The sequence below is a fragment of the Heterodontus francisci genome, chromosome 7 (genome assembly GCF_036365525.1).
Source record: "Heterodontus francisci isolate sHetFra1 chromosome 7, sHetFra1.hap1, whole genome shotgun sequence".
Taxonomy (NCBI): Eukaryota; Metazoa; Chordata; class Chondrichthyes; order Heterodontiformes; family Heterodontidae; genus Heterodontus; species Heterodontus francisci.
The window spans coordinates 86,738,228-86,765,483 of record NC_090377.1 but is presented as its reverse complement, the minus strand read 5'-3'; the positions used below and the strand labels follow the sequence as shown (position 1 = coordinate 86,765,483).

The 27,256-nt window shown below is 42.7% G+C and overlaps 1 protein-coding gene across 1 annotated transcript in view; it reads right to left on the bottom strand.

Moving 5' to 3' along the window:
* Nucleotides 1–5,827: 5,827 nt before the first annotated feature.
* The window catches only part of itgav (integrin, alpha V), a 136,548-nt gene continuing 115,119 nt past the window's right edge, over nt 5,828–27,256 (bottom strand). Inside the window, exons 24-30 of the mRNA XM_068035578.1 lie at nt 23,638–23,737; nt 21,036–21,194; nt 14,291–14,398; nt 10,068–10,181; nt 9,737–9,838; nt 9,524–9,646; nt 5,828–7,096 (exon numbers count right to left, since the gene is read on the bottom strand). Coding sequence (XP_067891679.1) covers nt 6,995–7,096; nt 9,524–9,646; nt 9,737–9,838; nt 10,068–10,181; nt 14,291–14,398; nt 21,036–21,194; nt 23,638–23,737 — 808 coding nt within the window. The 3' untranslated portion in view covers nt 5,828–6,994. The remainder of the gene's footprint in view (nt 7,097–9,523; nt 9,647–9,736; nt 9,839–10,067; nt 10,182–14,290; nt 14,399–21,035; nt 21,195–23,637; nt 23,738–27,256) is intronic.

Here is a 27,256-nt window from a genome sequence, read left to right as displayed (position 1 = left end):
ACAAAAGAGGTAGAGATTAAGATAAAGAATAAGTGTGATTATGACAGATGCCGGATAGAAAATACTATTGAGAACCAAGCTGAATATAGAAGGTCCAGAGGGGAAGTGAAGAAGCAAATAAGAGAAGCAAAGAGAGAGCATGAGAAGAGACTGGCAGCTAGCATTAAAGGAAATCCCAATGTTTTCTATAGGCATATAAATAGTAAAAGGGTGATAAAGGAGGAGTGGGGCTGATTAGAGATCAGAAAGGGGATTTACACCTGGAGGCAGAGGGCAAAGCTGAGGTATTAAATGAATACTTTGCATCTGTCTTTACCAAGGAGGAATATGCAACCCAGGTAATGTTGCAAGAGGAGGTAAGTCAGACACTTCTTTGGCCTCCTTATCTCGAGAGACAATGGGTAAGCGCCTGGAGGTGGTCAGTGGTGTGTGGAGCAGCGCCTGGAGTGGCTATAAAGGCCAATTCTAAAGTGACAGGCTCTTCCACAGGTGCTGCAGAAAAATTTGTTTGTCGGGGCTGTTACACAGTTGGCTCTCCCCTTGCGCCTCTGTCTTTTTTCCTGCCAACTGCTAAGTCTCTTCGACTCGCCACACTTTAGCCCCGCCTTTATGGCTGCCCGTCAGCTCTGGCGAACGCTGGCAACTGACTCCCACGACTTGTGATCAATGTTACAGGTCTTCATGCCGCGTTTGCAGACGTCTTTAAAGCGGAGACATGGACGGCCGGTGGGTCTGATACCAGTGGCGAGCTCACTGTACAATGTGTCTTTGGGGATCCTGCCATCTTCCATGCGGCTCACATGGCCAAGCCATCTCAAGCGCCGCTGACTCAGTAGTGTGTATAAGCTGGGGATGTTGGCCGCCTCGAGGACTTCTGTGTTGGAGAAAAGGTCCTGCCACCTGATGCCAAGTATTCTCCGAAGGCAGTGAAGATGGAATGAATTGAGACGTCGCTCTTGGCTGACATACGTTGTCCAGGCCTCGCTGCCATAGAGCAAGGTACTGAGGACACAAGCTTGATACACTCGGACTTTTGTGTTCCGTGTCAGTGCGCCATTTTCCCACACTCTCTTGGCCAGTCTGGACATAGCAGTGGAAGCCTTTCCCATGCGCTTGTTGATTTCTGCATCTAGAGACAGGTTACTGGTGATAGTTGAGCCTAGGTAGGTGAACTCTTGAACCACTTCCAGAGTGTGGTCACCAATATTGATGGATGGAGCATTTCTGACGTCCTGCCCCATGATGTTTGTTTTCTTGAGGCTGATGGTTAGGCCAAATTCATTGCAGGCAGCCGCAAACCTGTCGACGAGACTCTGCAGGCACTCTTCAGTGTGAGATGTTAAAGCAGCATCGTCAGCAAAGAGGAGTTCCCTGATGAGGACTTTCCGTACTTTGGACTTCGCTCTTAGACGGGCAAGGTTGAACAACCTGCCCCCTGATCTTGTGTGGTGGAAAATTCCTTCTTCAGAGGTCTTGAATGCATGTGAAAGCAGCAGGGAGAAGAAAATCCCAAAGTCAGACACTAGAGGGGTTTAAAATTGATAAAGAGGAAGTATTAGATCAGCTGTCTGAACTTAAAGTAATAAAGCACCAGGGCCGGATGAGATGCATCCAAGGATACTGAGGGAAGTGAGGGTGGAAATCACTGAGGCATTGGCCATAATTTTTCAGTCTTCCTTAAATTCAGTGGAGGTGCCAGAGGACTGGGAGAATTGCAAACGTTACACCCTTGTTCAAAAAAGGGTGTAAAGATAAGTCTAGCAACTACAGGCCAGTCAGGTGGTGGGAAAACCTCTAAAAAAAATAATTTGCAACAAAATCAATAGTCACATGGATAGATGCGAGTTAATTAAGAAAAGCCAACATGGATTTCTTAAGGGGAAATCATATTTAATTAACTTGGAGTTTTTTGAGAGTGTAACAGCGAGGGTTGATGAGGGCAATGTTGTTGATGTGGTGTACATCAACTTCCAAAAGGCATTAGATACAGTACCACACAACAGACCTGTGAGCAAACTTGTAGCTCGTGGAATAAAAGGGACGGTAGCAACATGGTTACGAAATTGGCTGAATGACAGGAGATAAAGAGTAGTGGTTAATGGATGTTTTTTGGGCTGGAGGAAAGCTTGTGGTGGAGTTCCCCAGGGATCAGTTTTGGGACCCTTGCTTTTCCTGATATATAAATGACCTAGACCTTGGTGTACAGGGCACAATTTCAAAGTTTGCAGATGATAAGAAATTTGGAAGCATTGTGAACTGTGAGGAGGATAGTATAGAACTTCAAAAGGACATAGACAAGTTGGTGGAATGGCCACAGGCAGGTGGCAGATGAAGTTCAATGCAGAGAAACGTGAAGTGATTCATTTTGGTAGGAGGAACATGGAGAGACAATATAGAATAAAGGGCACAATTCTAAAGGGGGTGCAGGAGCAGAGGGACTTAGGTATGTATGTGCACAAGTCATTAAAGGTGGTGGGACAGGTTGAGAGAGCAGTTAATAAAGCATACAGTATCCTGGGCTTTATTAATAGAGGTAATAGAGTACAAGAGCAAGGAAGTTATGTTGAACTTGTATAAGACACTAGTTCGGCCTCAGCTGGAGTATTGCGTCCAATTCAGGGTGCCGTACTGGAGGAAGGACGTGAGGGCATTGGAGAGAGTACAGAGAAGATTCACGAGAATGGTTCCAGGGATGAGGAATTTCAGTTAGGAAGATAGATTGGAGAAGTTATGACTGTTTTCTTTGGAGAAGAGAATCATGAGGGGTTTGGACAGAGTAGATAGAGATAAACTGTTCCCACTCGTGTAAGAATCGAGAACGAGAGGGCACAGATTTAAAGTATTTGGTAAGAGAAGCACAAGTGACAGGAGGAAAAACGTTTTCATGCAGCGAGTGGTTAAGTTCTGGAATGCACTGCCTGAGAATGTGGTGGAGGCAGGTTCAATTGAAGCATTCAAAAGGAAATCAGACAGTTATTTGAAAAGGAAGAATGTGCAGGGTTATGGGGAGAAGGCAGAGGAATGGGACTGCTGGAATTGCTCTTTCAGAGAGCCAGTGTGTACACGATGAGCCAAATGGCCTCCTTCTGTGCTGTAACAATTCTGATTCTGAAGGGGTGGCACAGTGCTTAGCACTGCAGCCTCACAGCTCCAGCAACCCGGGTTTAGTTCTGGGTACCGCCTCTGCGGTGTTTGCAAGTTCTCCCTGTGACCGCATGGGTTTCTGCCAGGTGCTCCGGTTTCCTCCCACAGCCAAAGACTTGCAGGTTGATAGGTAAATTGGCCATTGTAAATTGCCCCTACTGTAGTAGGTGGTAGGAGAATGGTGGCGATGTGGTAGGGAATATGGGATTAATGTAGGATTAGTATAAATGGGTGGTTGATGGTTGGCACAGACTTGGTGGGCCGAAGGGCCTGTTTCAGTGCTGTATCTCTCTATGATTTGTGAACCACACCATCTCTCTCCTTTAAGATGTTGCTTAAAACCTACCTCTTTGACCAAACCTTTGGTCACCTCTCCTAATATCCTCATGTGGCTCAGTATCAAATTTGATTGATAATGCTCCTGTGAAGTGCCATGGGATGTTACAATATTAAAGGCATTATATAAATGCAAGTTCTTGTTAACTCAGAAAGCATGTATTTGCTCTTAGTAAATAGCCCACTTCCTCTTTTTAGGTTCAGAATAGTTAAGAAATTTCTCATCAAAAATTAAGTACTTTCCCATATGTAATGAGATGTTGCTGGACATTGTAGAGAGTTAAAGGATTAACAGTCGAATATCTTTGCAGCATGGATCAATAGGCTCTCCAAAATAAACGATTTGGCTTTGAAGTATGGTGAGAGGTCTTTTGATGCGAAAAGTGTTTATGTATGGGGAAAAGTGACAGTAATGACATCAGCCATGAGTTATTAAAGTATAACTTTAGGGGCTAGGGTCATAAACATAGGCAGAAGTATCCGTTGGATTTAAAATAATTGCTGAGAAGCAAATGTGACATGAGAAAAAACTTTCTCACGCAGCGAGTGGTTACGATCTGGAATGCACTGCCTGAGAGTGTGGTGAAGGCAGGTTCAATTGAAGCATTCAAAAAGGAATTAGACTGTTAAATGAGAAAGAAGAATATGCAGGGTTACAGGGAGAAGGTGGGGGAATGGCACTAAGTGAATTGCTCTTTTGGAGAGCCGATATGGACACGATAGTCGAATGGCCTCCTTCTGTGCTGTAATAATTCTGCGATTAGCTTTGGTATAGAAAGATAAGGGTGGCACAGTGGCTGCAGTGGTTAGCACCGCAACCTCACAGCTCCAGCGACCCGGGTTCAATTCTGGGTGCTGCCTGTGTGGAGTTTGCAAGTTCTCCCTGTGTCTGCGTGGGTTTCCTCCGGGTGCTCCGGTTTCCTCCCACATGCCAAAGACTTGCTGGTTGATAGGTTAATTGGCCGTTATAAATTGCCCCTAGTATAGGTAGGTGGTAGGGAAATATAGGGACAGGTGGGGATGTGGTAGGAATATAGAATTAGTGTAGGATTAGTATAAATGGGTGGTTGATGGTCAGCACAGACTCGGTGGGCCGAAGGGCCTGTTTCAGTGCTGTATCTCTAAATTTAAAAAAAACACCAGCTATCATCGCATTCCAAGGCTTATCCATGAGAGGACATTGCTACCACCAGCTTATAACTGTTAACAGTTGAGGGCTTTCCCTTGTGTCTCAGTGGCAGTAAAGTCCATACAGAACATTAGTGAAAATAACATGTGAATGGAGCCATCTTTGTCAAGTTGTTAATCATCTCATGTTCTTGATCTCTGGGCAGTGGCACATCATTTCAAGATGATTGTGTGGTAGTATGTACATGGGCATTGAACTTGTTTTGGATATGGTGCATGCACTAGATCCTTGAGCTATTAAAATTGGAACATGTTGGACTGCTTCCTTGTTCTAATTCAACTAGTTAAACACCATAGTACACACTCATGCAGTTGTAACAATGCAGCATCAGGTCTTTATTGAGACTTTATACTTCACAATTGCAGCATTGAGTGTTCAGGTACATCTTACATTATGATTCCAGTATGAGTGCAGCATACAGAGTCTCTCCTACACTTCTTATACTAATTTTACTGTTTATCTCTACATTCCATGCATACCCCCAATAAATCATAATACAAAGAGACATACAAGTGACAACAGAATAACAATATAGAACCTGCAAAATGCACTTAGCCCTTCTCAATTGCTTTCAATCACCCTGTTGCCATGGTTATACTGCCCTCTTAAGCTCTTCCCAAGTGACAAAGCTAACATATTCCAGACCATCGTGACTGAATGACTTTCACACATTCTATCACCTTCCTTATCTGAGAAAATATCCTGGCCTTAGGCCCACTTACACAGTGCATCCCATGTTCAGCAGAAAGTTGTTTTAACTCATCGTGTGCTGATCCCACAGACAGCCCAGGACATCAAGGTACTTAGGTAGTGTGGAGTCTCATTCCCACGGAACAGACCAAAATTGCTGTTATATAAACAGTGTAGGGTGGACATTGTCCTTAACAGTAACTGTATAACTGCAGAAGTGATGCTGTCCCTGTGGGATAAGACATCTTGGTAGTAACAGGATTCAGTACATAGATTTGTTTCATTTGGATCAGCTCAATGGTTCCATCTATTCACCAAAATCAGACTGTCTTTTACCACATGAGGATGCCCGACTTTTGGAAAATTCAAGTGCTATTAATCCATAGTTTAACTGAAAAGGATCCCATGATCAAGTTGTGTTGCAAAGTGAATCAGCAACGTTTTGGTTTAAAAGAATGACACAGACTCTTGAAATTCATACCCCATTTATTCCCTTTAAAAGCCATGAAATACAGTCACCCAAATACATATGTAAGCTATTAAAGAACAAATGTGAATCTTAAAAGATAAAACAGGGTAAAAACACTTACTTCCCTTTTGCCTTATTTTAAACCTACAGTGACACAGACTGATCCTAAAAGAATCTTGAAAACATTTGTGCATTTTCCTTTGATTAAATGTAGCATCATTAGTAATCAACCAGCATATTTCCCAAATGTAAGCAATTTTTTTTTTTTTAAGAACTGCAATATAACTTGGTTGCTGATTCCAAATCGGCCAATTTGTACAAATTGGATATAAAAAATATATAACATATTGTGATAATCTGTTGTCTCTTATTTTGGGGCACTACATTTCTTGCAATTACATTTAGGTTTTCAATGTTGTAACACAGACGTCTGTAACAGACTGGATTGTGTTTACTAGGTAATACAGTGCAACCAAGGGGAAAAAAATGTTTCTGGTAAGAAGGGTCCACAGTAAGTAGTATTAAACTAGTTCACTATAGTGCATCATACACCTGCTCACTAATCTCAATGTTAACCAAAATAAAAAGTGACAAACCTATAGAACATATTACCCTCTATTCACCCAATATGGGCAATAAAATCACATTCCAAAACTTTTTAATATACAATCTCATTGTAAAACCATTTTGCTTTCATCCAAATATATTGACAACAGTCATGCAATACTATAAAAAGATATGTTAAATCAACAATTAATACATTTAAGAGGACTTGTTCTTAAATGACTTTTAATGATTTGTTTTTCAGTGAGGATCTAACTTGCTGTGATATTGCACTTCAAGTTAAAATTTAAAACACAGGTTGCTATAACAGCAACAATGGCAATGAATTTCACCATTTTGAACCTGCAGTATTATGCAGATTTTGAAGTGCTAATCAGTGCAATGAGAATACATGAACCACATCAGTAGGAACCAGCAAAGCTAATTTTATATTGCTCTTGCTCAATACTTGTACCTACTACCATGTCAATACAAATAAAGATGCTATTGCAGACTGCATTCTTGGCAGTTCATTTCATTCCATGTTAGTTGAGTTGTTCACTTCAAGTCCAGGGTTTGGAGTAATTTGAGTTCCAGGCAGTTTGTTTAAACACAAGTGGCATTTAAGTTTCTGCAGCCCCATCTCCATTCATTTCCTGTGGCTGGAGTTGCTGCCGTTCAATGGAATCTTTGCGTGGCGGTCGGACACGTTTGAAAAAACCGAACTAAAACAAAATTTACAGACTGTAGTTCACTTGATTTAAATAACACCAATATGCAACCACACCACTAGACATACATCTTGGAAATTCATCTTGTGAAGCAGGGTGGAATAGATGGCCAGGCTGGGGAAAGTGGTTAGGGTTTAGACCACAATCCCAGGCTGGACCCAATGATAGGTTCCATATTCACCCTTCAGTAGGCTTTTTCTCACTGGGCATACCAACTGCTGATCCTACTTCTCGCGACTGAAACGAGGAAAGCTGAACTGCCAATGTTGGAAGTTCCCACCTCCTCCAAAATCACTTGCCTTGTAAGGGATGGGCACCAAGGCTCTGATCTTTACAAAGTCCTGCACAGTTCACCATAATGAGCTGGGAAATGATATATGGTTCTTCTACTACAATTCTGCTAAAAATGTAGAAAGAGAGCACTGCAAGGTCCCAGGATCTTGAACTCCCCTTATCTCTAAGCAAACAACCTGGCTTTTAAATGAAAATATTTAAAACTTCTTTTTAAAAATATCAAAAGTTTTTTTCCGTAAGCTATAAGTCACAAGTGAGAATCAAGACTCTTTGATCTCAGTGGGAAAGCTGGGATCCAAGGTGATATCAGAACAATATGTTACACCCCTACAATATAATGCTCTAACATAATAAATGCAAGATCTTTTCACGTTTTGAATTTAACCACATTTGGGGATTGTGATCAGAATGTTATCATCTACAAAGAGGACTGCACACCTGCAAAGTTCAAATGTTGAGTGGGCACTCTTGCATTTCACATGGCAATAGCTAGGCTATTGGGTGGTCTTTCCTGCAGTGATGCACCTGGCTTGTCATGACACTAGTGCCCCTGTCCACTGCATTTGTGTAAACAGTATAATCTGCCTGACTAACATTCAGTCTGTACAAAATTCCTACCACTAAATTTCAATTCATAGGATTCTAAACATCAACTCATGGGATCTCCTGTGGTCGGCCAATTTAATATATTCAGAGATATGTAGGTGCACTCCCAGCCTATATTGGAACTGACACATGGCGCTGATTGGTGGGGCATTGGGGGGTGGGGAGTTGTGTGAATAGAGCTAAAATTGCATTGTGGGAAGACTAAAAAGCACACAGCTGGAAATGTCAGTGCACACAGTGCTGAGATTAACTAACAGCAAGATCTGAAAAAAGGTGCAGAAAAAAAATGGCAAAACGTTAGGGAGTTGCCATAGAAAATTTAGCCTATGATGTAATTTACCAGGCCCATATATGAATGCTAGAAAGTTTAATTAGCAAATAAATGTATTGGTGGGTGGACAGAACACTGGCTGATGGTGCAGATGATCCTTGTACTAGACTGGATAGAGCCAGAAGCAAAGAAATGTTGATTGCCCTGGTAATCTTGCCTGCCAATGCCTTTTCTGCCCATATGGTTCACTGCAGGTGTGCCTGCAGATAGCAGCCAAGTTACCCAAGGCAAATAAGCTTAGTCTGATTGTTGTGGAAATTAGCAGCATTCAAGGTGATCAAAATATGTTTCAGCCCATTTTTGGGCCTGAAATGGGAGGTAGGCTGGAAGCACACAACAGAAGCCAGAGTCCTGAAGCTCATTCAAAACACCAAAGGTGCTATTTTAAGTTTAAGTTATTATTGTATTGTATCTTTTATATTGAATGACTGCTCCGACTAGCCATCCTTGGGCTGACTGAGTACTTGAGAACTCTGCTGTATTCTTTAGTACTGGCAGGAGATCTGAACTCTGCATATGAACTGCATGTCCACATACAACTGATCTGTAATCATTCATTTATTATCTGAAAATTTAGATTAAAAAAGATAAAGTGCTTTTAACTTCCTGGTTTGCGGTCTGTGTGAATACTTCAATGTGATTGGCTACTGAACGCCTGGAGATTCCTTTGACTTGGTACCAGATTTAAACTGCCAATTGGGAAAGGGGAAGTCCATGCTAGAGATCATTAGATCTTTGTAGGCAGCTTCTTTGTCAGTGGCGAGCATCATTGCTTCACTGCTGACTGCAAAATCTAGCCCAATATATTACAAAGAAACCAGTAGATATAGCTTTGCTGTGATGAACAGTGATGTTAGAAGATTAAAATATACACCCCAAAACTTGGTTTAATCTCTTTTATCATGTCTATAACTACAGAGTAAAAGATCCTCCATAAGATTCTGTATGTTGTTTCAAACCTGTTTTAAGTGAAATTTGCTCTTACTTTCTGACTTGCATTTGTATTTATAGATGCTGAATTATGGATCCTTTAAGACTAGAGAAAGTTTTGTATGACATTTCCTCATTATATTTTATCTCACATGATTGAAAGGCAGTTTAATTGAGGGTCTATTATCCAATGATATTTCTGTAATTTTCAACGCAGGTTGATTAAAACTACAAGAAGCTTGACAAAGTGTAGTACTTACTTTATACATGACAAATACCAAGAGAGCTAGGAGGAGTAAACCAGCTAGGAGTGCCAGTATAATAACCCAAACTGGCACTGGGGTAGGAGTTGTTACCTTGTCCCAGGTCACTAAGGTGGTAACCTACATAATAAAAAAAATGGTTAAAAATGATTTATAAAATAGATGAGTTTTATTTTCAAAAATATTAATAGATCTAAAACAGGCACTTACCACAATGGACCCAGTGGGAAGTTCTGCAGAGAAGTTTTTGTATGGCATTTCTATGACACTGTATGATGCAGAAGCCATCAAGGAGTAGGACTGATTCTCTTTCTATTCACAGTCAAGAGAAATGAAAAGGATATATATTTTGATGATGTATATATATCTCATGAAATTTTCCATAAGATCCAATAAGTGACATATCATCCTTTTAAAGTGACAAGTTACTTCACATAACACTAAGAGAAATAAAACTGTGCAAAATAATTATAGGAAGAGATGAAATAGAATTATTGATTCAGACTGTAAAAAAAAAGTCTAATTCAAAACTGTCACTCACCTTCATGAATGTTTCAGCCCACATTCGTGACCTGATATGCAGAACTACACTCTTGCCTCTTTCTAGTTTGCCAATCTGACAGTTTATTTTCAAACATTCTGCTTTGCCACATCCCTATGGAAATCAACAGGAGACATCATTAGATTTGAATTCACTGACTATATGTTTCCTTAGATTTGTTCTACAAAAATACACATCTGAATTGGTATGGACACTTGAAAAGGTATTTATTTTTCCAATTATACTGTTCAAATTTACAGATTAGAGAATAATAAAGAATTAACTTTTAGCTTTATTTAATATATCTTTCATTAAAAGGGAAATATCACAGATAAGTTACTTGAAAAAAAATTGCTGATTCAGTATAGATTTTATATTATGTATAAATCGTTACAGCCAGGTGGTAAGGGGTGTGGGTACTCCCCACTGTTCATCTCCCAACTGACCACAGCAAGTGGTTTTGTTAATAGGGTTTTAACCCCTTGTCTTTTATTTGGCAAATAAACAGACAGTGACAGATTTTCTTGTAGATTTAAACCAGAAGATTAACAAGTTATTGAACAATATTCATTCGCGAAATGCTCGCAACCGCACCGACGGACGCATTCATTCGCACACATACACACACAAGAATAGATAGATAGAGAGGAAAATGGTAAGTGGTTTGAAGTGAGGTAGGTGATCAGGGTTCACAGTAACCCTGTTGAATCTTCTTGGAGGACAGTTTCTCTAAGTTGCAAGCCTGGGTTGTTTGTAGATTTTCTGGTGGTTGAGACTTCAGTCTGGAAGTGGTGATAACTTTCAGCTCTCTGCTCCACTGTTTTGAAGGGTAGAATTTGCAGCAGTGCTCCTTCTTTGTTTTTTGCTGAATCTCTCACAGCTCTCAGCTGAACAGGCTTTTTGTGATGATGTTGTGATCGCCCCCCCTCTCTCTCTCTCTCTCTCTCTCTCCAGAGAGCTACTTTTTAAGGTAAAAATTGGCACCCCAACCACCACAAACATTCACTCCTGCCACCACCGACGCACAATGGCAGCAGTGTGTACCATGTACAAGATGCACTGCAGCAACTTGCCAAGCCTCCTTCAACAGCACCTTCCAAACCCTCGACCTCTACCACCTAGAAGGAGAAGGGCAGCAGACATATGGGAACACTACCACATGCAAGTTCCCCTCCAAGTCACAAATCATCCTAACTTGGACCTATATTACCGTTTCTTCAGTCGCCGGGTCAAAAACCTGGTACTCCCTTCCTAACAGCACTGTGGGTGTACCTACATCACACGGACTGCAGTGGTTCAAGAAAGTGGCTCACCACCACCACCTTCTCTAAGGTAATTAGGGATCAGCAACAAATGCTGGCCTTGCCAGTGCCGCTCGCATCCCATGAAAGAATAAAAAACGTTTCTCTCGATTTCTACTTGTATAATACTAATACTTGGAGACACTTCTGAAAACACAGCTTCAAAATGGAGGCAAGTATTTTTGTGCCTCAACTTGGCCCTAATCTCTAATTTCCTCCTTAAATCCATCTGCATTTCCATACCTCCTCACAACTCATCTTTTAGTTTTTATTCACATCTGCTAACCCCTCCAATCAATATAAAGGAGTTTCAAATGTATTACGTGCAATTAGAAAATTAACTGTATCTGAAATTGCCATTCATCAAAGAGCTTTTTTTAAATGTTGAAGGCTGCTGTAATGACCATCATATTTTCACAATTTAGAATTATTAAAATCTTACCCAATTTTCCTTTTATAATACTGGTTTCCCCCCAGCAGCAACACAAATGGTGTTGCACTTAAAGTAATCGATTTTAAATGATAGTACAAAGATATTTCTTCTTTGCTTAGCCATTAACAAAAAAGTGATGTCTTCCATGTCAATCAGCAGTCCACTGATACTCAGCTATAGAACCATAGAAAAATTACAGCACAGAAGGAGGCCATTTAGCCCACCAGCTGAAAAAAACAAGCCGCCCAATCTAATCCCACCTTCCAGCACCTGGTCCGTAGCCTTGCAGGTTACAGCACTTTAGGTGCATGTCCAGGTACTTTTTAAATGAATTGAGGGTTTCTGCCTCCACCACTGTTCCTGACAGTGAATTCCAGACACACACCACCCTCTGGGTGAAAAAGTTTTTTCCCATGTCCCCTCTAATCCTTCTACCAATCACCTTAAATCTGTGCCCCCTGGTAATTGACCTCTCTGCTAGGGGAAACAGGTCCTTCCTGTCTACTCTATCTAGGCTCCTCATAATTTTGTACACCTCAATGAAGTCACCCCTCAGCCTCCTCTGTTCTAAGGAAAACAGCGACAGCCTATCCAATCTTTCCTCATAGCTGCAACTTTCAAGCCCTGGCAACATTCTTGTAAATCTCCTCTGTACTCTCTCCAGAGCAATTATGTCTTTCCTGTAATATGGTGACCAGAACTGTAAGCAATATTCCAGCTGGGGCCTAACCAGCTTTTTATACAGTTCCAGTATTACATCCCTGCTTTTGTATTCTTTACCTCAGCCAATAAAAGGAAAGCATTCCATATGCCTTCTTCACCACTCTATCTACCTATCCTGACACCTTCAGGGACCTGTGGACATGGACTCCAAGATCTCTCACTTCTTCTACCCCTCTCAATAACCTCCCATTTATAGTGTATTCCCTTGCTTTGTTTGCCCTCCCCAAATGCATTACCTCACACTTCTCTGGATTGAATTCCTTTTGTCACTTTTCTGCCCACTCAACCAAACGATTGATATCATTCTGGAGTCTATGGTTATCCTCTGTACTATCAACTGCATGACCAATTTTTGAGTCATCAGCAAATTTCCCAATCATGCCTCCCACATTTAAGTCCAAATTATTAATATATACCACAAACAACAAGGGACCCAACACTGAGCCCTGTGGAACTCCACTGGAAACCCCTTTCCATTTGCAAAAACATCTGTCGACTACTACCCTTTGTTTCCTGTCAATGAGCCAATTTTGGATCCAACCTGCCACATATCCCATGGACTTTCATTTTACTGACCAGTCTGCCATGTGGGACCTTGTCAAATATCTTATTAAAATCCATGCAGACCACATCCACTGCACCACCCTCATCAATCCTCCTTTTTACTTCCTCAAAAAACTAAATAAAGTTAGTAAGACATGATCTTCCCTTAACAAATCCATGCAGACTATCCCTGATTAATCACTGCCTTTCTAAGTGGCAGTTTATCCTGTCTCTCAGAATTGATTCTAATAATTTACCCACCACCGAGGTCAGACTGACCAGCCTACAATTATTTGGCCTACCCCTCACACCCTTTTTAAACTACGGTATAATGCTCCCAGACCTCCAATCCTCTGGCATCTCGCCCAAATCCAGTTAGGATTTGAAGATGATCCTCAGCGCTTCCGCTATTTCCTCCCTAGCTTCCTTTAACAACCTGGGATGCAATCTATCTGGCCCTGGTGATTTATCAACTTTCAAGGATATCAGACCCTCTAGTACTTGCTCTCTCCTCATGCTTATCGTATCCAATACTTCACACTTCTCCTCTTTATAACTCCTATATAACGCCTCCTCGAAACAGCAGGTGATCCTGGAACTTTAACAAATAAACATTTCAACTGAAAAATCCACATGGCAATATATATAGAAAATAACAGAAGTGCATGAAAAGAAGCTAACATCAAAGTTCTGATGTTCAGCAACTGCTTGAGCGATTGCCAGATAGCTCAGTGACAAAATGTACATGTAACACACAGTGCTAGTTAACTCATTTCAACCAGTTAGTTGTGGGGCAGTGTTCCCAGACTAGGAAAGAAAAGAATGTGTTGTCAGCTTCCACTCATCATCGCTATTCAGTGAGCTTTATGAAGGCATGTGTGAATATGCAATAAGGGCAGAATTGGACTTTGCTGTGATGCCTCCATGGTTTGATAGCTTGTTGACCGTCATTGTCGAGGCTCAATTGTAAAGAATACTCAAATAATACAGAGTTGCTGGTACGTATGGAATCATAAGCCAGCATGAATCAGTGTCTTTATGATAGAGGAAACAAATATGGAAGTTGAATAACTTATGCTCATAGTTTGACATCACATGAACTCCAGAGGACTAGAAGATTAGGTTTTATCAGAATGATGTTTCTTCCATTCCCCTAACTCAACTAAATTCACAGCAGTGGTTTTTCACATTAGAATTATCTAATTACTTCACTGGATACATACCAGCACCTCAACCCCCTCTAATTCATTTGCCTCTCTGCGTTTTACATGGTGCTGATTTTCTGGACTTGTATTTGGAGATGTCGTTTGGTTTGCTGTTGAATCTGCAGTCTGCAACAAAAGTAATGAAATTAGTAAAATAAAGTCACTGGACCATTTCTTATTGTATATATTAAATATCTTACATTTACATCTACTGTGTCTGCAAACTATTACTTCCCAATGTCACATTTTTCTACCAAATTTTTCCCATTATAATTTCCTGCATCCACATTTCTGTGGTCAAGCGCCTCAACCTCCCGTCAGTAGTGGTGCTATATTATACGCCAGTTGCGATTTCCTGCTCCTCAATCTATAATGCCAAGTACCCGAGTCCCTCTTCTCCTGAAGAATACACTTGGTCTTGACTTTCCATATGCAATGTCATGGGAGATTTAAACTTTTGGGAGATTTTACTTCAAACAGTAGACATTAGATTCTGTTCATGTGCATCAAAACTGTATACCACCATAATCTGTAGCCACATGGCTTGGCATATCCCTCACTCTGTTTTATATAGTAAGTAGTGTTTTTTTAGGGAAGCAAGGTCCCTAGTTTGAATAATCTTGAATTTTTGAGTAATTTACGCAAGTAAATTAAGTGTAAGTCATGGCAAGGCAGCTAAACAGCTACTCGAAATCCACGTTTCAGATCTGGAGCAGGGGCTGAGGACACTGTGAAGCATCCGCAAGGCTGAGATCATCGTGGATAGCATGTACAGGGAGGTGGTCACACCGCAGGTAGACTGCTCAGGCAGGAAGGGAATGGGTGACTGCCAGGCAGAGTAGAAGAACTAGGCAGGTAGTGCAGGAGTCCCCTGGGTCCATCTCCCCCCTAACAGATTTTCCGCTTTGGATACTGTTGGGGGAGATAGCTTCTCAGGGGAATTCAGCAAGAGCCAAGTTTGTGGCATAATGGGTGGCTCAGCTGCACAGGAGGGGAGGAAAAGAGTGGGAGAGCTATAGTGAAAGGGGATTCTATCGTAAGGGGTACAGATAGGCATTTCTGTGGCTGCAAACATGACTCCAGGATGGTATGTTGCCTCTCTGGTGCTAGGGTCAAGGATGTCACTGAACGGCTGCAGGACATTCTGAAGGGGGGGGGTGGGGGGGCCAACAATCAGAGGTTGTGGTTCACATTGGTACCAACGACATTTTCAGAAAGAGGGATGAGGTCCTGCAACAAGAATTTAGGGAGCTAGGTAGCAGATTAAAAAGCAGGACCTCTAAGGTCATAACCTCTTGATTACTCCCAGTGCCATGTGCTACTGAGTATAGGAATAGGAGGATAGAGCAAGTGAATGCGTGGTTGAAGAGTTGCTCCAGGAGGGAGGGCTTTAGTTTCCTGGATGACTGGGTCTGTTTTTGGTGAAGGTGGGACCTGTGCAAGTCGGACGGGTTGCACCTGAAGTGAACGGGACCAACATCCTTGCAGGGAGGTCTGCTAGTGCTGTTGGGGGTGGGGTTTAAACTAATTTGGCAGGGGGGTGGGATACAGAGTGGAGGTACAGTAGGGGGTGATGCACAGTCACATATTGAAGAGAAACTGTCAGTCTGGAAGACAGAGCAAATATAGACCTGTTAAGGCACAAGCGAATAATGCAAGGCTGGATTGCATCTATTGTAATGCAAGGAGTCTTACAAGTAAGGCAGATGAATTGAGGGCATTGATTAACACATGGGAAAATGATATTATTGCTATCACAGAGACATGGTTGAGGGAAGTGCAGGACTGGCAGCTCAGTATTCCAGGGTATAGAATCTTCAGGTGTGACAAGGTGGTGGGGGGGTGAAAAGAGGCGGTGGCCTTGCACTATTGATTAAGGAGTCAATTACTGCAGTAAGGAGGGATGATATCTTAGAATAAAAACAAGAAATGCTGGAACCACTCAGCAGGTCTGGCAGCATCTGTGGAAAGAGAAGCAGAGTTAACGTTTCGGGTCAGTGACCCTTCATCGATGGGATGAGTTGGTAAGATGGGTGGAGCTGTGGCAAATGGAATTTAATCCTGAGAAGTGTGAGGTGATGCATTTTGGGAGGACTACCAAGGCAAGGGAATACACAATGGATGGTAGGACCCTAGAAAGTACAGAAAGTCAGAGGGACCTTGGTATACTTGTCCATAGAACATTGAAGGCAGCAGCTCAGGTAGATTAGGTGGTTAGGAAAGGCTTATGGGATACTTGCCTTTATTAGCCGAGACATAGAATATAAGAGCTGGGAGGTTATGATGGAGCTGTATAAAATGCTAGTTAGGCCACAGCTGGAGTACTGTGTACAGTTCTGGTCACCACACTATAGGAAGGATGTGATTCCACTGGAGAAGGTGCAAAGGAGATGGGCTGGAACATTTCAGCTCTGAAGAGAGACTGGATAGGCTAGGGTTATTTTCCTTAGAGCAGAGAAGGCTGAGGGGGGACATGATTGAGGTATACAAAATTATGAGGGGCATAGATAGGGTGGATAGGAAGAAAATTATGAGGGGCATAGATAGGGTGGATAGGAAGAAACTTTTTCCCATAGTGGAGCTGTCAATAACCAGGGGATATAGATTTAAGGTAAGGGGCAGGAGGTTTAGAGGGGATCTGAGGAAAAATAATTTCAGTCAGAGGGTGGTTGGAATCTGGAACACACCACCTGAAGGGGTGGTAGAGGCAGGAATCCTCAACATTTAAGAAGTATTTAGATGAGCACTTGAAACGCCATAGCACACAAGGTTATGGGGCAAGTGCTGGAAAATGGGATTAGAATAGATAGGTGCTTAATGGCTGGCACGGACACGATGGGCCAAAGGACCTGTTTCAGTGCTGTATAACTTTATGACTCTATGACAATCAAGCCAAGAAGCCAACTTTCATTCAATGCAGTGTACAGAAGGGTGTGCCAGGAACAGCATTTGACATACCTTATATGAGGTATGAATCTAGTGAAGCTACTACACAGGGCTACTTACATGTTAAACACCAAAAGAACAGGCTATAGAAAGTGCTAAGATGTCCCACAATCACACTGATCACAACAAATCCATAAAAATGGTGGTGGACAACCAGTCAACTAACAAAAGGAAGAGATGCTATGAACATTCCCATCCGTAACCTAGTTTGAGCCCTGCATGTGAGTGCAAGAGACAAGGCTGAAATGTTTGCAAGTGTCTTCAGCCAAAAGTTCGGACGACCTTACTCATTACCCTCTCAAGATTACTAGCATAGATGCCAGTGTCCAGTTAATTCAATTCACTCCACATGGCTTTAAGAAGCAACTGAGTGCACTGGACACAGCAAAGTCTATGCGATTTGACAACATTGTAACTTTTGTAGTGAAGACCTGCCTGCCAGAGCTGGCTACTTCTTTAGCCTAGCTGTTCCAATACAGTTATGACACAGGCATCTATCTGACGATATGAGATATTGCCAAGATTTGCCCTATTCAGAGAAAAAGAGGGTAAATTTCACATGGCCAATTACCACCCTATCAGCCCCTTCCCATCATCAGTAAAGTAATATATGGAATCATCAGTAGTGCCACGAAGTGACGCATATTCACCAAAAACGTGGGGCTGGATTTTTAAAGTCTGCTGTGGACAAGAGCGGCTGTGCGCATAATTTGAAGATCGCGTTCTTGCAGGTTGACATTGGGTCCTGCCGCCTCCGGAAGACGAAACTATTTTCAAAGGGCTGCCAGAAGTGAGGGAACGGGTTGGGCACACGCCTCCAATTAAGAACTTATTCACAGGCTTGTAAGCAGTCGTTTTCAACTTTAATAGGTGGGAACAGGGAAGAAGCCATTTGGGGATTCTGAAGACATAAACAAGGCGAAGGGCCATGAGGACGATAGGAAGGGCTGATTAACAGAATGCAGAGGCACAAACTGAAGCTCTGCTACTTCAGAAGTGCTCAGGGTAGCCATTGCTGCAGCTGTAAGACTTGCTTTTCTCAGTGGAGAGTGTCAGGAATATGGAGAATGATGTGAGGCCACTGGCGTCACTGGGGCAGCTTGGGCTGGCAGGGGAAGGCCTGGTGAACACACAAAGCTCAGCTGAGGAGGTTCAGTTGGGAACAGGCTACTTCTGACACTGGACAGCAGCCAGGATGAGCTGCGGGATATGCAACCTCCTGGACAGCAGGAAGCCAGAGGAGAACAGCGGGGACTGCAAAGGGAAGGCAGCGCTACCCAAGGCACTGGGTGCAGAGCCCAAGAGTCAGCTACATGCAAATAACAGAGCATCAGTGCAGTAGGAGCCCGTGCCTATCCAGGCAAATGGTCTCGGACCTCTATGCCCTGATCCACAATGACCTGAGGCCTCATGGTCCCCATGGCATTCCCCTACCTGCTGCCGTCGAGGTTCCCTTCACCTTAAACTTCTATGCAGCCTGGTCATTCCAAGGATCAGCTGGGCACCTAGGTGGCATCTCGCAGTCAGTTTCGCCTCTATTGCTGGATACCCCCAGGCGAAGGGCATCATCGATTGCGCCATGTGGCCATCAAGGCAACAAACAACCAGCTAGCGAGATACATCAACAGGAAGGGCTTCCATTGTTTCCATGTCCATCTGGTCTGCGACAACAAAACATGCTTCCTCCAAGTGTGCGCTCACTTTCCTGGCAGCTGCCATGACTCCTTCATTCTCTGCCAATCCAGGCTGCCTCAGTCCTTCACTCCAATCCACAAAGTGCGTGGAAGAATCCAACGGGACAAGGGAAATCCCTTGAAGAGATGGCTGCTGACCTGTCAACAGGAGCCCCAGACAGAGGCACATGGGTGATAGTACCAATGCCACCTGCTCAGTAAAATTAAATTAAGCAGGCCATCAGGCTTCTGAAGATGTGATTCTGGTGCCTGGAATGGTCGGGTGGCACCCTCCAATACCCTCCTGCAAGGGTCACGGTCATTGTGGCGGTCTGCTGCGCTGTCCATATCAGAGGTGTGGACCTTGAGAACAGTGAGGCCCTGGAAGGAGAAAGCTCATTGGGGATAGGAGCAGGAGGTAAGAGAAGGAGGAAGAGGGGGCAGAGGGGGAAAATACTGAACAGAGAGGTGCCCATGCTGCATGAAGAGGTGGCCTCCTCCTGCCACCATCTGGGAAGAGGACCTCCCTCCTCTCCGTCACGGCCTACAGCATTAGATCCAGGTGGGCATCAATGATGTGAGGGTTTGCCCTGTCCCTAATGCCAGGACTCCAGCTCTCCTGTGATATCTCACTTCCTTCTGGTGCAGTGGAAGCTTTTGGCACAAAATGCAGATCTCTCCCTCATGACAACCAGCAGCCTCAGTGATGGCTGCTGTAAAGTATCTACATGAGTCACTTGATCTAACCCACCTTCATTTTCAATCCCACTGGCTCTGAGTGGACAGGAAACCTGCTTCCATGCCAATTAAGGGCTTACCCATTTGAAAATTGCAATCTGAATCAGTTTCCCGAAGAAAGCAGGCTTCTGAACCAAAACCAGACCCGGTTCCTGTTTACTGCCTCCATAATGAAAATCCAGCCCTTGGTCACTAATGCTCAATTTGGCCTCAACCAGAATCACAAAGCTTCAGACCTCATCACAGCCTTGATCAAGATGGATGCAACAGCAGCTGCCCTGGATATCAAGGCACCATTTAACCAAGTATGTTACCAAGGAACACGAGCAAAATTTAAATCAACGGAAGTCAAAGGGAAATTGCTCCAGTGTCTGGAGTCATACCTGACAGAAAGGAAAATGCCTGGGATTATCAGAGGCCGCTCATCACAGCCACAGGACATCACCACAGGGATTGCTCAAAAAAGTGTCCTTAGCCCAACCAACTTCAGCAATTTTATGAATGACCTTAAGGGTACGAGTGGGACGTTTGCTGATGTTTTTCCAATATTCAATTCCATTTACAACTCTCCTATAATGAAGCAACACATATCAGCCTACAGCAGGAGCTAGCTAGCATTCAGACTTGGATTAAAAAATAGTATGAATGTTAGCTGCATTAAGTGCCAGGAAATAACCATGTCAAACGAAAGAAAGTTCCACCACCTCCCTATAACCTTCAATGGCACCACCATTGTCAAGTCGCCCATTATCAATATCTTGAGGGTCACCACTGACCATAAGCTTAATTGGACTAACCGTGTCACTGTGGTGACAAGAGCAGGGCAGAGCCTCAGTGCTCTGTGACAAATGGCTTTCTTCCTAACCCCTTAAATCCCTTCCACCATCAACAAGATTTATGTCAGGGATGCGATGGAAAACTCATCACTCGCCCAGATGGGTGCATCTTCAAAAACAATCAAGTAGCTCGACACCATCCAGGACAGAGCAGTTTGCTTAAACAATGTCCCTGAAACTGGGTTCAATGTCCACCCCTTTCACCACCAGCATACCATAGCTGCCACATGCAATGCAGCATCTCCCAAGGTTACTTATGACGGCGACTTCCTCTTCTGCAACCTCTACCACCAAGAAGGCAAGAGCTACAATGTTGTGGGAACACTAATCACCTCCAAGTCATACACCATCCTGGCTTGGACATACATTGTTGCTCCTTCATTATACTGGATCAAAATATTGGAATTTCCCATAATAGTAGTATGATGGGAATACTATCACCACAAGGACTGCACAGCTTCATCATAACTAGAGCAGGGCATTAAGTTTGTCCTTGCCAGATCCTGAGAACAAATATATTAAAAATTGCAATGCTTAGAAAGGATTGATAAATAAAAGTGTAAAATCTACCTTTAAGTTCAGTGGGTTGATAATTGTATCTGAGGTACAGTTCATAGGACCTTCAGGTGTGTAATCCATTATGTACAACAGGTAAGCATCCTTATACCTGTAGGGCCAGTGTAGGTCTAAAATGGCTTTACTAAATGCGCTTGGTCCATTGTTCCGTAACTTTAAAAGAAGATTTTAAATTAGCATTTTAAATTCTCATAAGAAACCACATAACCATGAAGAACTGCAAAACATGACCTTTTATAACCCAGTCTATTGGTACTCCATTGGCAATATAACATTTACTGTAGTTAATTTTTTCTCCTTCCCCTTCATTTTTCTCTCTATAACTACACTCCAACCCCACTGATTTGTTAATGATATTTGCATGTTTGCAGACAAGTTTGTGTAATACTCTGGTTACATCAGCTCGACAACTGCATGTGACCATATTTGGATGTAGGATTGCCTATTACAAAAAAAATGTAATAAATTACAAAATGACACATCAATGCCAAAAGTAGTGCAACACGATACAAAGCCAGCTGAATTTGTCCTTCAAACGGGTTCGATTTCTGGTACTGCCTGTGTGGAGTTTGCAAGTTCTCCCTGTGTCTGCGTGGGTTTTCTCCGGATGCTCCGGTTTCCTCCCACAAGCCAAAAGACTTGCAGGTTGATAGGTAAATTGGCCATTATAAATTGTCACTAGTATAGGTAGGTGGTAGGGAAATATAGGAACAGGTGGGGATGTTTGGTAGGAATATGGAATTAATGTAGGATTAGTATAAATGGGTGGTTGATGTTCGGCACAGACTCGGTGGGCCGAAGGGCCTGTTTCAGTGCTGTATCTCTAATCTAATCTAAAAAAACAGGTTGAAGAATTTTTCTTTCATCTAAAAATGACATTATAAAGGGGAACTGACCCAACACAGACCCTCATCATTGTATGTAATGTTTCATAATGTGCTTTAAGTATTTACTGTAGACTTGTACTACCATCTATTACTATAGAATCATAGAATTGTTACAGCACAGAAGGAGGTCATTTGGCCCATTGTGTCTGCATAGGAAAAGATTCAATTATAGCATGCATTTCCCGGGCTTACAAGGTGGTCATGTCATGCCTGGGTGTCACACGATTTTCATTATGTCTGGGAGTTTTAATTTGAAGGTATGTAAAAGGTAGATATTATCACCATTATACTTACTGTTCAGACTTCCCAAATGCTATTCCTCCAAACTCAGTCTACAGGTTTGCCTCTTCAAGTGCTGCTGCAGTTAATTTTATTTAAAATTATATTTTTTCTCCTTCCATGGACATACCCCATGGGGTAAGTTTTATTTTGCATTTATTGTCACTGCCTCCACAGGTTTTGAGCCTCTCTGTTTCCTCCAGTCCTGGCCTGCAACTCGCCTTGGGCCTCTCTTATGTCAGACAGTTTCCCACCTTTCTTGGGCCTTAATACTGGGGAACCAGCTTTATGGTCAGACACTCGGGGGATAGCATTACAGAATTATATAGCAGAGAAGGTGGCTAATTGGCTCATTATGCCTGTGCTGGTTTTCTAAAAGCGTTATCCACTTAGTCCCAATCCCCTGTTCTTTTCCTATATCTTTTTAAATTCAGGAAAACTAAAGATTTATCAGCTTCCCTTTTCAAATCAATTATTACACATCCTTCTTTCAGCAGTGTTTTTAGTAGGGCATTACATGTCCTAACAACTTTTTGTGTAAATATATTTCTCCTCGCCTCTCCCATCAAGAAGATGACCCACCACCATTTTCTCAGGCCAACTAGAGATGGAAAATAAATGCTGGACTTGCCAGTGACTCCCACCTCCCAAGAATTAATTTGACAAACTATACTTAAAGAATAACAACTAATCCCGTGGAATTTTATGCTGTGCACTGCATCCAAAAGATCACAGATTTCAATTCATAGGAAACTTAATCTGCTTACTTTTTCTTTTGCTGTGAAGGTAAGTTAAAAGTTGGAAGAAAGGCCAAACTGCAACTCTCATGTTATAGCTACCACTAAAGTTTAACTCTAAGAGAAACACTTTTCACATTTTTTATAGTATATATTGTTTTTGATTTTGGTTGAGGGGGTCCATAACCAGGGGGCATAGATTTAGGGTAAGCAGTAGGAGGTTTAGAGGGGATCCAAGGGAAACACTTTTCACCCAGAGGGTGGTGGGAATTTGGAACTCTCTGCCTGAAAGGGTCACAGAGGCAGAAACCCTCATGACATTTAAAGAGTACTTGGATGTGAACTTGAAATGACATAACCTACAAGGCTGCACGGACGAAGAGCCGGAAAGTGGGATTAGGCTGGTTGGCTCCTTGTTGGCCAACGTGGACATGATGGGCAGAATGGCCTCCTTCCGTGCTATAAATTTCTATGATTCTATGTTAAATATTCTATGTTGTAATTCTATTATAAATCATAATGATGAAAACAATATTAAATATAGCAACATATTTTTACTCATAGAACCACATTGTAATTTCCACAATACACCAAGTCATGACTGCAGTTTAAGGAAGGGCAAGGCAGTTCAGGCAGCAATACAATGCCCAAGAACAGACAGAAGACTAAGTATTCAAAAGGTCAAGTACAAACCTCATAAACATGCATGACCAATGGGCCCACTTCCTCTTCACTCTCAGGGTTCACCTTCCAGTTTGAAATAGGTAAAAACAGCTGATCAGGAGAAGAGACACTAGCAAAATAAATATTTAAAAAAAATTCAGTCTTGGATCTGGCAACACAACAAACCAGACAAACAAACTGGGAAAGAATATAGCACTGAGTACGGAGATGCGTAATCTTTGACAACAAATGTCTTCCCCCTACTGTCATAAAGCATTATCAATACACTGCCGCCTTTGTTTGGGGCACGAACGACAGGATCTGAAAGGGAACTTGATATTTTGTGGCAAAAATGACACCTGAAATGGAAAATTAAAGGAGCAACTGTATCTAACCAGCATTTGCTAGACCCAGATTTTTTATAGTTGCTTGGTAGAAATCTCTTCGGTCAAGAAAGAAAATAGAGAAATTAGTTAGAAATTAGTTTTTATTTCAAGCAGGTTTTGTAAAAAAACTGGTGATGAAATGGAATCAATTATTCGTCGGTAAGAAAAGAGCAGAGTCAATGTCAGGAAAACAAAATTCCTTTTGAAAGCTGGGGGATAGGTTAGCCAGTGATGATATATACAGATCAACAGAAATGACCATTCTCACTGAATACTGAGCCATTAGGGGAATGGAGTGACCCTGACGTGGGAAAATGTGTGAAGGAAATCGGATCTTCCATACATTTAATACTTGATCTCACAAAATGCATTGACTGTTAATTCCTCAGCTTAATTACTTCAAAGAATTGACTTTAATTTGGAAGGAATCCTGTGGCATAAATCAGTGTTGTAGCTGTTACACTTTAGATCTGGTAGTGGCACCCAAAATTGATGGACAAATTGGATCATGCACTGTCCACATGTGGCATTTCATCTTAAATGTCCATTAAGAAACAAATTTTGTTCTTTCACTCAAAAGCCTGTTGCTCATCAGGGTCTTGAGAAACTATTCTAACAAGGCATATTAACCCCTTGTAGAAGGATTTTTTTTTTTTTAAGTGCCGTGCTGTTTCTAGTACTCTGATATGTTGTTGTGCATCTGTATATTGTTCAGACTGTCAATAAATTTAATCATGTAGTTTTATTGTGTACACACCAGTCTGGCTACATTATTTTGTGTCTTTGGATACTGTTGGGGGGGGGGGGGGGGGGGTACTTACCAGGGGTAAGCAATGGGGTACAGGTCTCTGGCACAGAGTCTGTCCCTGTTGCTCAGAAGGGAAGGGGGAAGAGGAGCAGAGCATTAGTTTTTGGGGACTCCATAGTTAGGGGAACAGATAGGAGGTTCTGTGGGAACGAGAGAGACTCACGGTTGGTGTGTTGCCTCCCAGGTGCCAGGGTTCGTGATGACTCGGATCGTGTTTTTGGGATCCTTAAGGGGGAGGGGGAGCAGCCCCAAGTCGTGGTCCACATAGGCACCAACGACATAGGTAGGAAGAGAGATGGGGATTTAAGGCAGAAATTCAGGGAGCTAGGGTGGAAGCTTAGAGCGAGAACAAACAGAGTTGTTATCTCTGGGTTGTTGCCCGTGCCACGTGCTAGCGAAGCGAGGAATAGGGAGAGAGAGGAGTTGAACACGTGGCTGCAGGGATGGTGTAGGAGGGAGGGTTTTGGTTTCCTGGATAATTGGGGCTCTTTCTGGGGTAGGTGGGACCTCTACAAACAGGATGGTCTTCACCTGAACCAGAGGGGTACCAATATCCTGGGGGGGAGATTTGCTAGTGCTCTTCGGGGGGGTTTAAACTAATTCAGCAGGGGGATGGGAACCTAAATAGTAGTTCCAGTGTACAGGATGTTGAGAGTAGTGAGGTCAGGGATAAGGTTACAAGGACGCAAGAACTTGGTTTAAAGTGTGTCTACTTCAACGCCAGGAGCATCCGGAATAAGGTGGGTGAGCTTGCAGCATGGGTTGGTACCTGGGATCTCGATGTTGTGGCCATTTCGGAGACATGGGTAGAGCAGGGACAGGAATGGATGTTGCAGGTTCCAGGATTTAGATGTTTCAGTAAGAACAGAGAAGATGGTAAAAGAGGGGGGGGGTGTGGCATTGTTAATCAAAGAGAGTATTACGGCGGCAGAAAAGACGTTTGAGGACTCGTCTACTGAGGTAGTATGGGCCGAGGTTAGAAACAGGAGAGGAGAGGTCACCCTGTTGGGAGTTTTCTATAGACCTCCGAATAGTTCCAGAGATGTAGAGGAAAGGATAGCGAAGATGATTCTCGACAGGAGCGAGAGTAACAGGGTAGTTGTTATGGGGGACTTTAACTTTCCAAATATTGACTGGAAATACTATAGTTCGAGTACTTTAGATGGGTCAGTTTTTGTCCAGTGTGTGCAGGAGGGTTTTCTGACACAGTATGTAGACAGGCCAACCAGGGGCGATGCCACATTGGATTTGGTACTGGGTAATGAACCCGGCCAGGTGTTAGATTTAGATGTAGGTGAGCACTTTGGTGATAGTGATCACAATTCGGTTAGGTTTACCTTAGCGATGTGCAGGGACAGGTATATACCGCAGGGCAAGAATTATAGCTGGGGGAAAGGAAATTATGATGCGATTAGGCAAGATTTAGGATGCGTAGGATGGGGAAGGAAACTGCAGCGGATGGGCACAATCAAAATGTGGAGCTTATTCAGGGAGCAGCTACTGCGTGTCCTTGATAAGTATGTACCTGTCAGGCAGGGAGGAAGTTGTCGAGCGAGGGAGCCGTGGTTTACTAAAGAAGTTGAAGCGCTTGTCAAGAGGAAGAAGAAGGCTTATGTTAGGATGAGACGTGAAGGCTCAGTTAGGGCGCTTGAGAGTTACAAGCTAGCCAGGAAGGATCTAAAGGGAGAGCTAAGAAGAGCGAGGAGAGGACACGAGAAGTCATTGGCGGATAGGATCAAGGAAAACCCTAAGGCTTTCTATAGGTATATCAGGAATAAAAGAATGACTAGAGTTAGATTAGGGCCAATCAAGGATAGTAGTGGGAAGTTGTGTGTGGAATCAGAGGAGATAGGGGAAGCGTTAAATGAATATTTTTCGTCAGTATTTACAGTAGAGAAAGAAAATGTTGTCGAGGAGAATACTGAGATACAGACTACTAGGCTAGATGGGATTGAGGTTCACAAGGAGGAGGTGTTAGCAATTTTGGAAAGTGTGAAAATAGATAAGTCCCCTGGGCCAGATGGGATTTATCCTAGGATTCTCTGGGAAGCCAGGGAGGAGATTGCAGAGCCTTTAACCTTGATCTTTATGTCGTCATTGTCGACAGGAATAGTGCCAGAAGACTGGAGGATAGCAAATGTTGTCCCCTTGTTCAAGAAGGGGCGTAGAGACAGCCCTGGTAATTATAGACCTGTGAGCCTTACTTCGGTTGTGGGTAAAATGTTGGAAAAGGTTATAAGAGATAGGATTTATAATCATCTTGAAAAGAATAAGTTCATTAGAGATAGTCAGCACGGTTTTGTGAAGGGTAGGTCGTGCCTCACAAACCTTATTGAGTTTTTTGAGAAGGTGCCCAAGCAGGTGGATGAGGGTAAAGCCGTGGATGTGGTGTATATGGATTTCAGTAAGGCGTTTGATAAGGTTCCCCACGGTAGGCTATTGCAGAAAATACGGA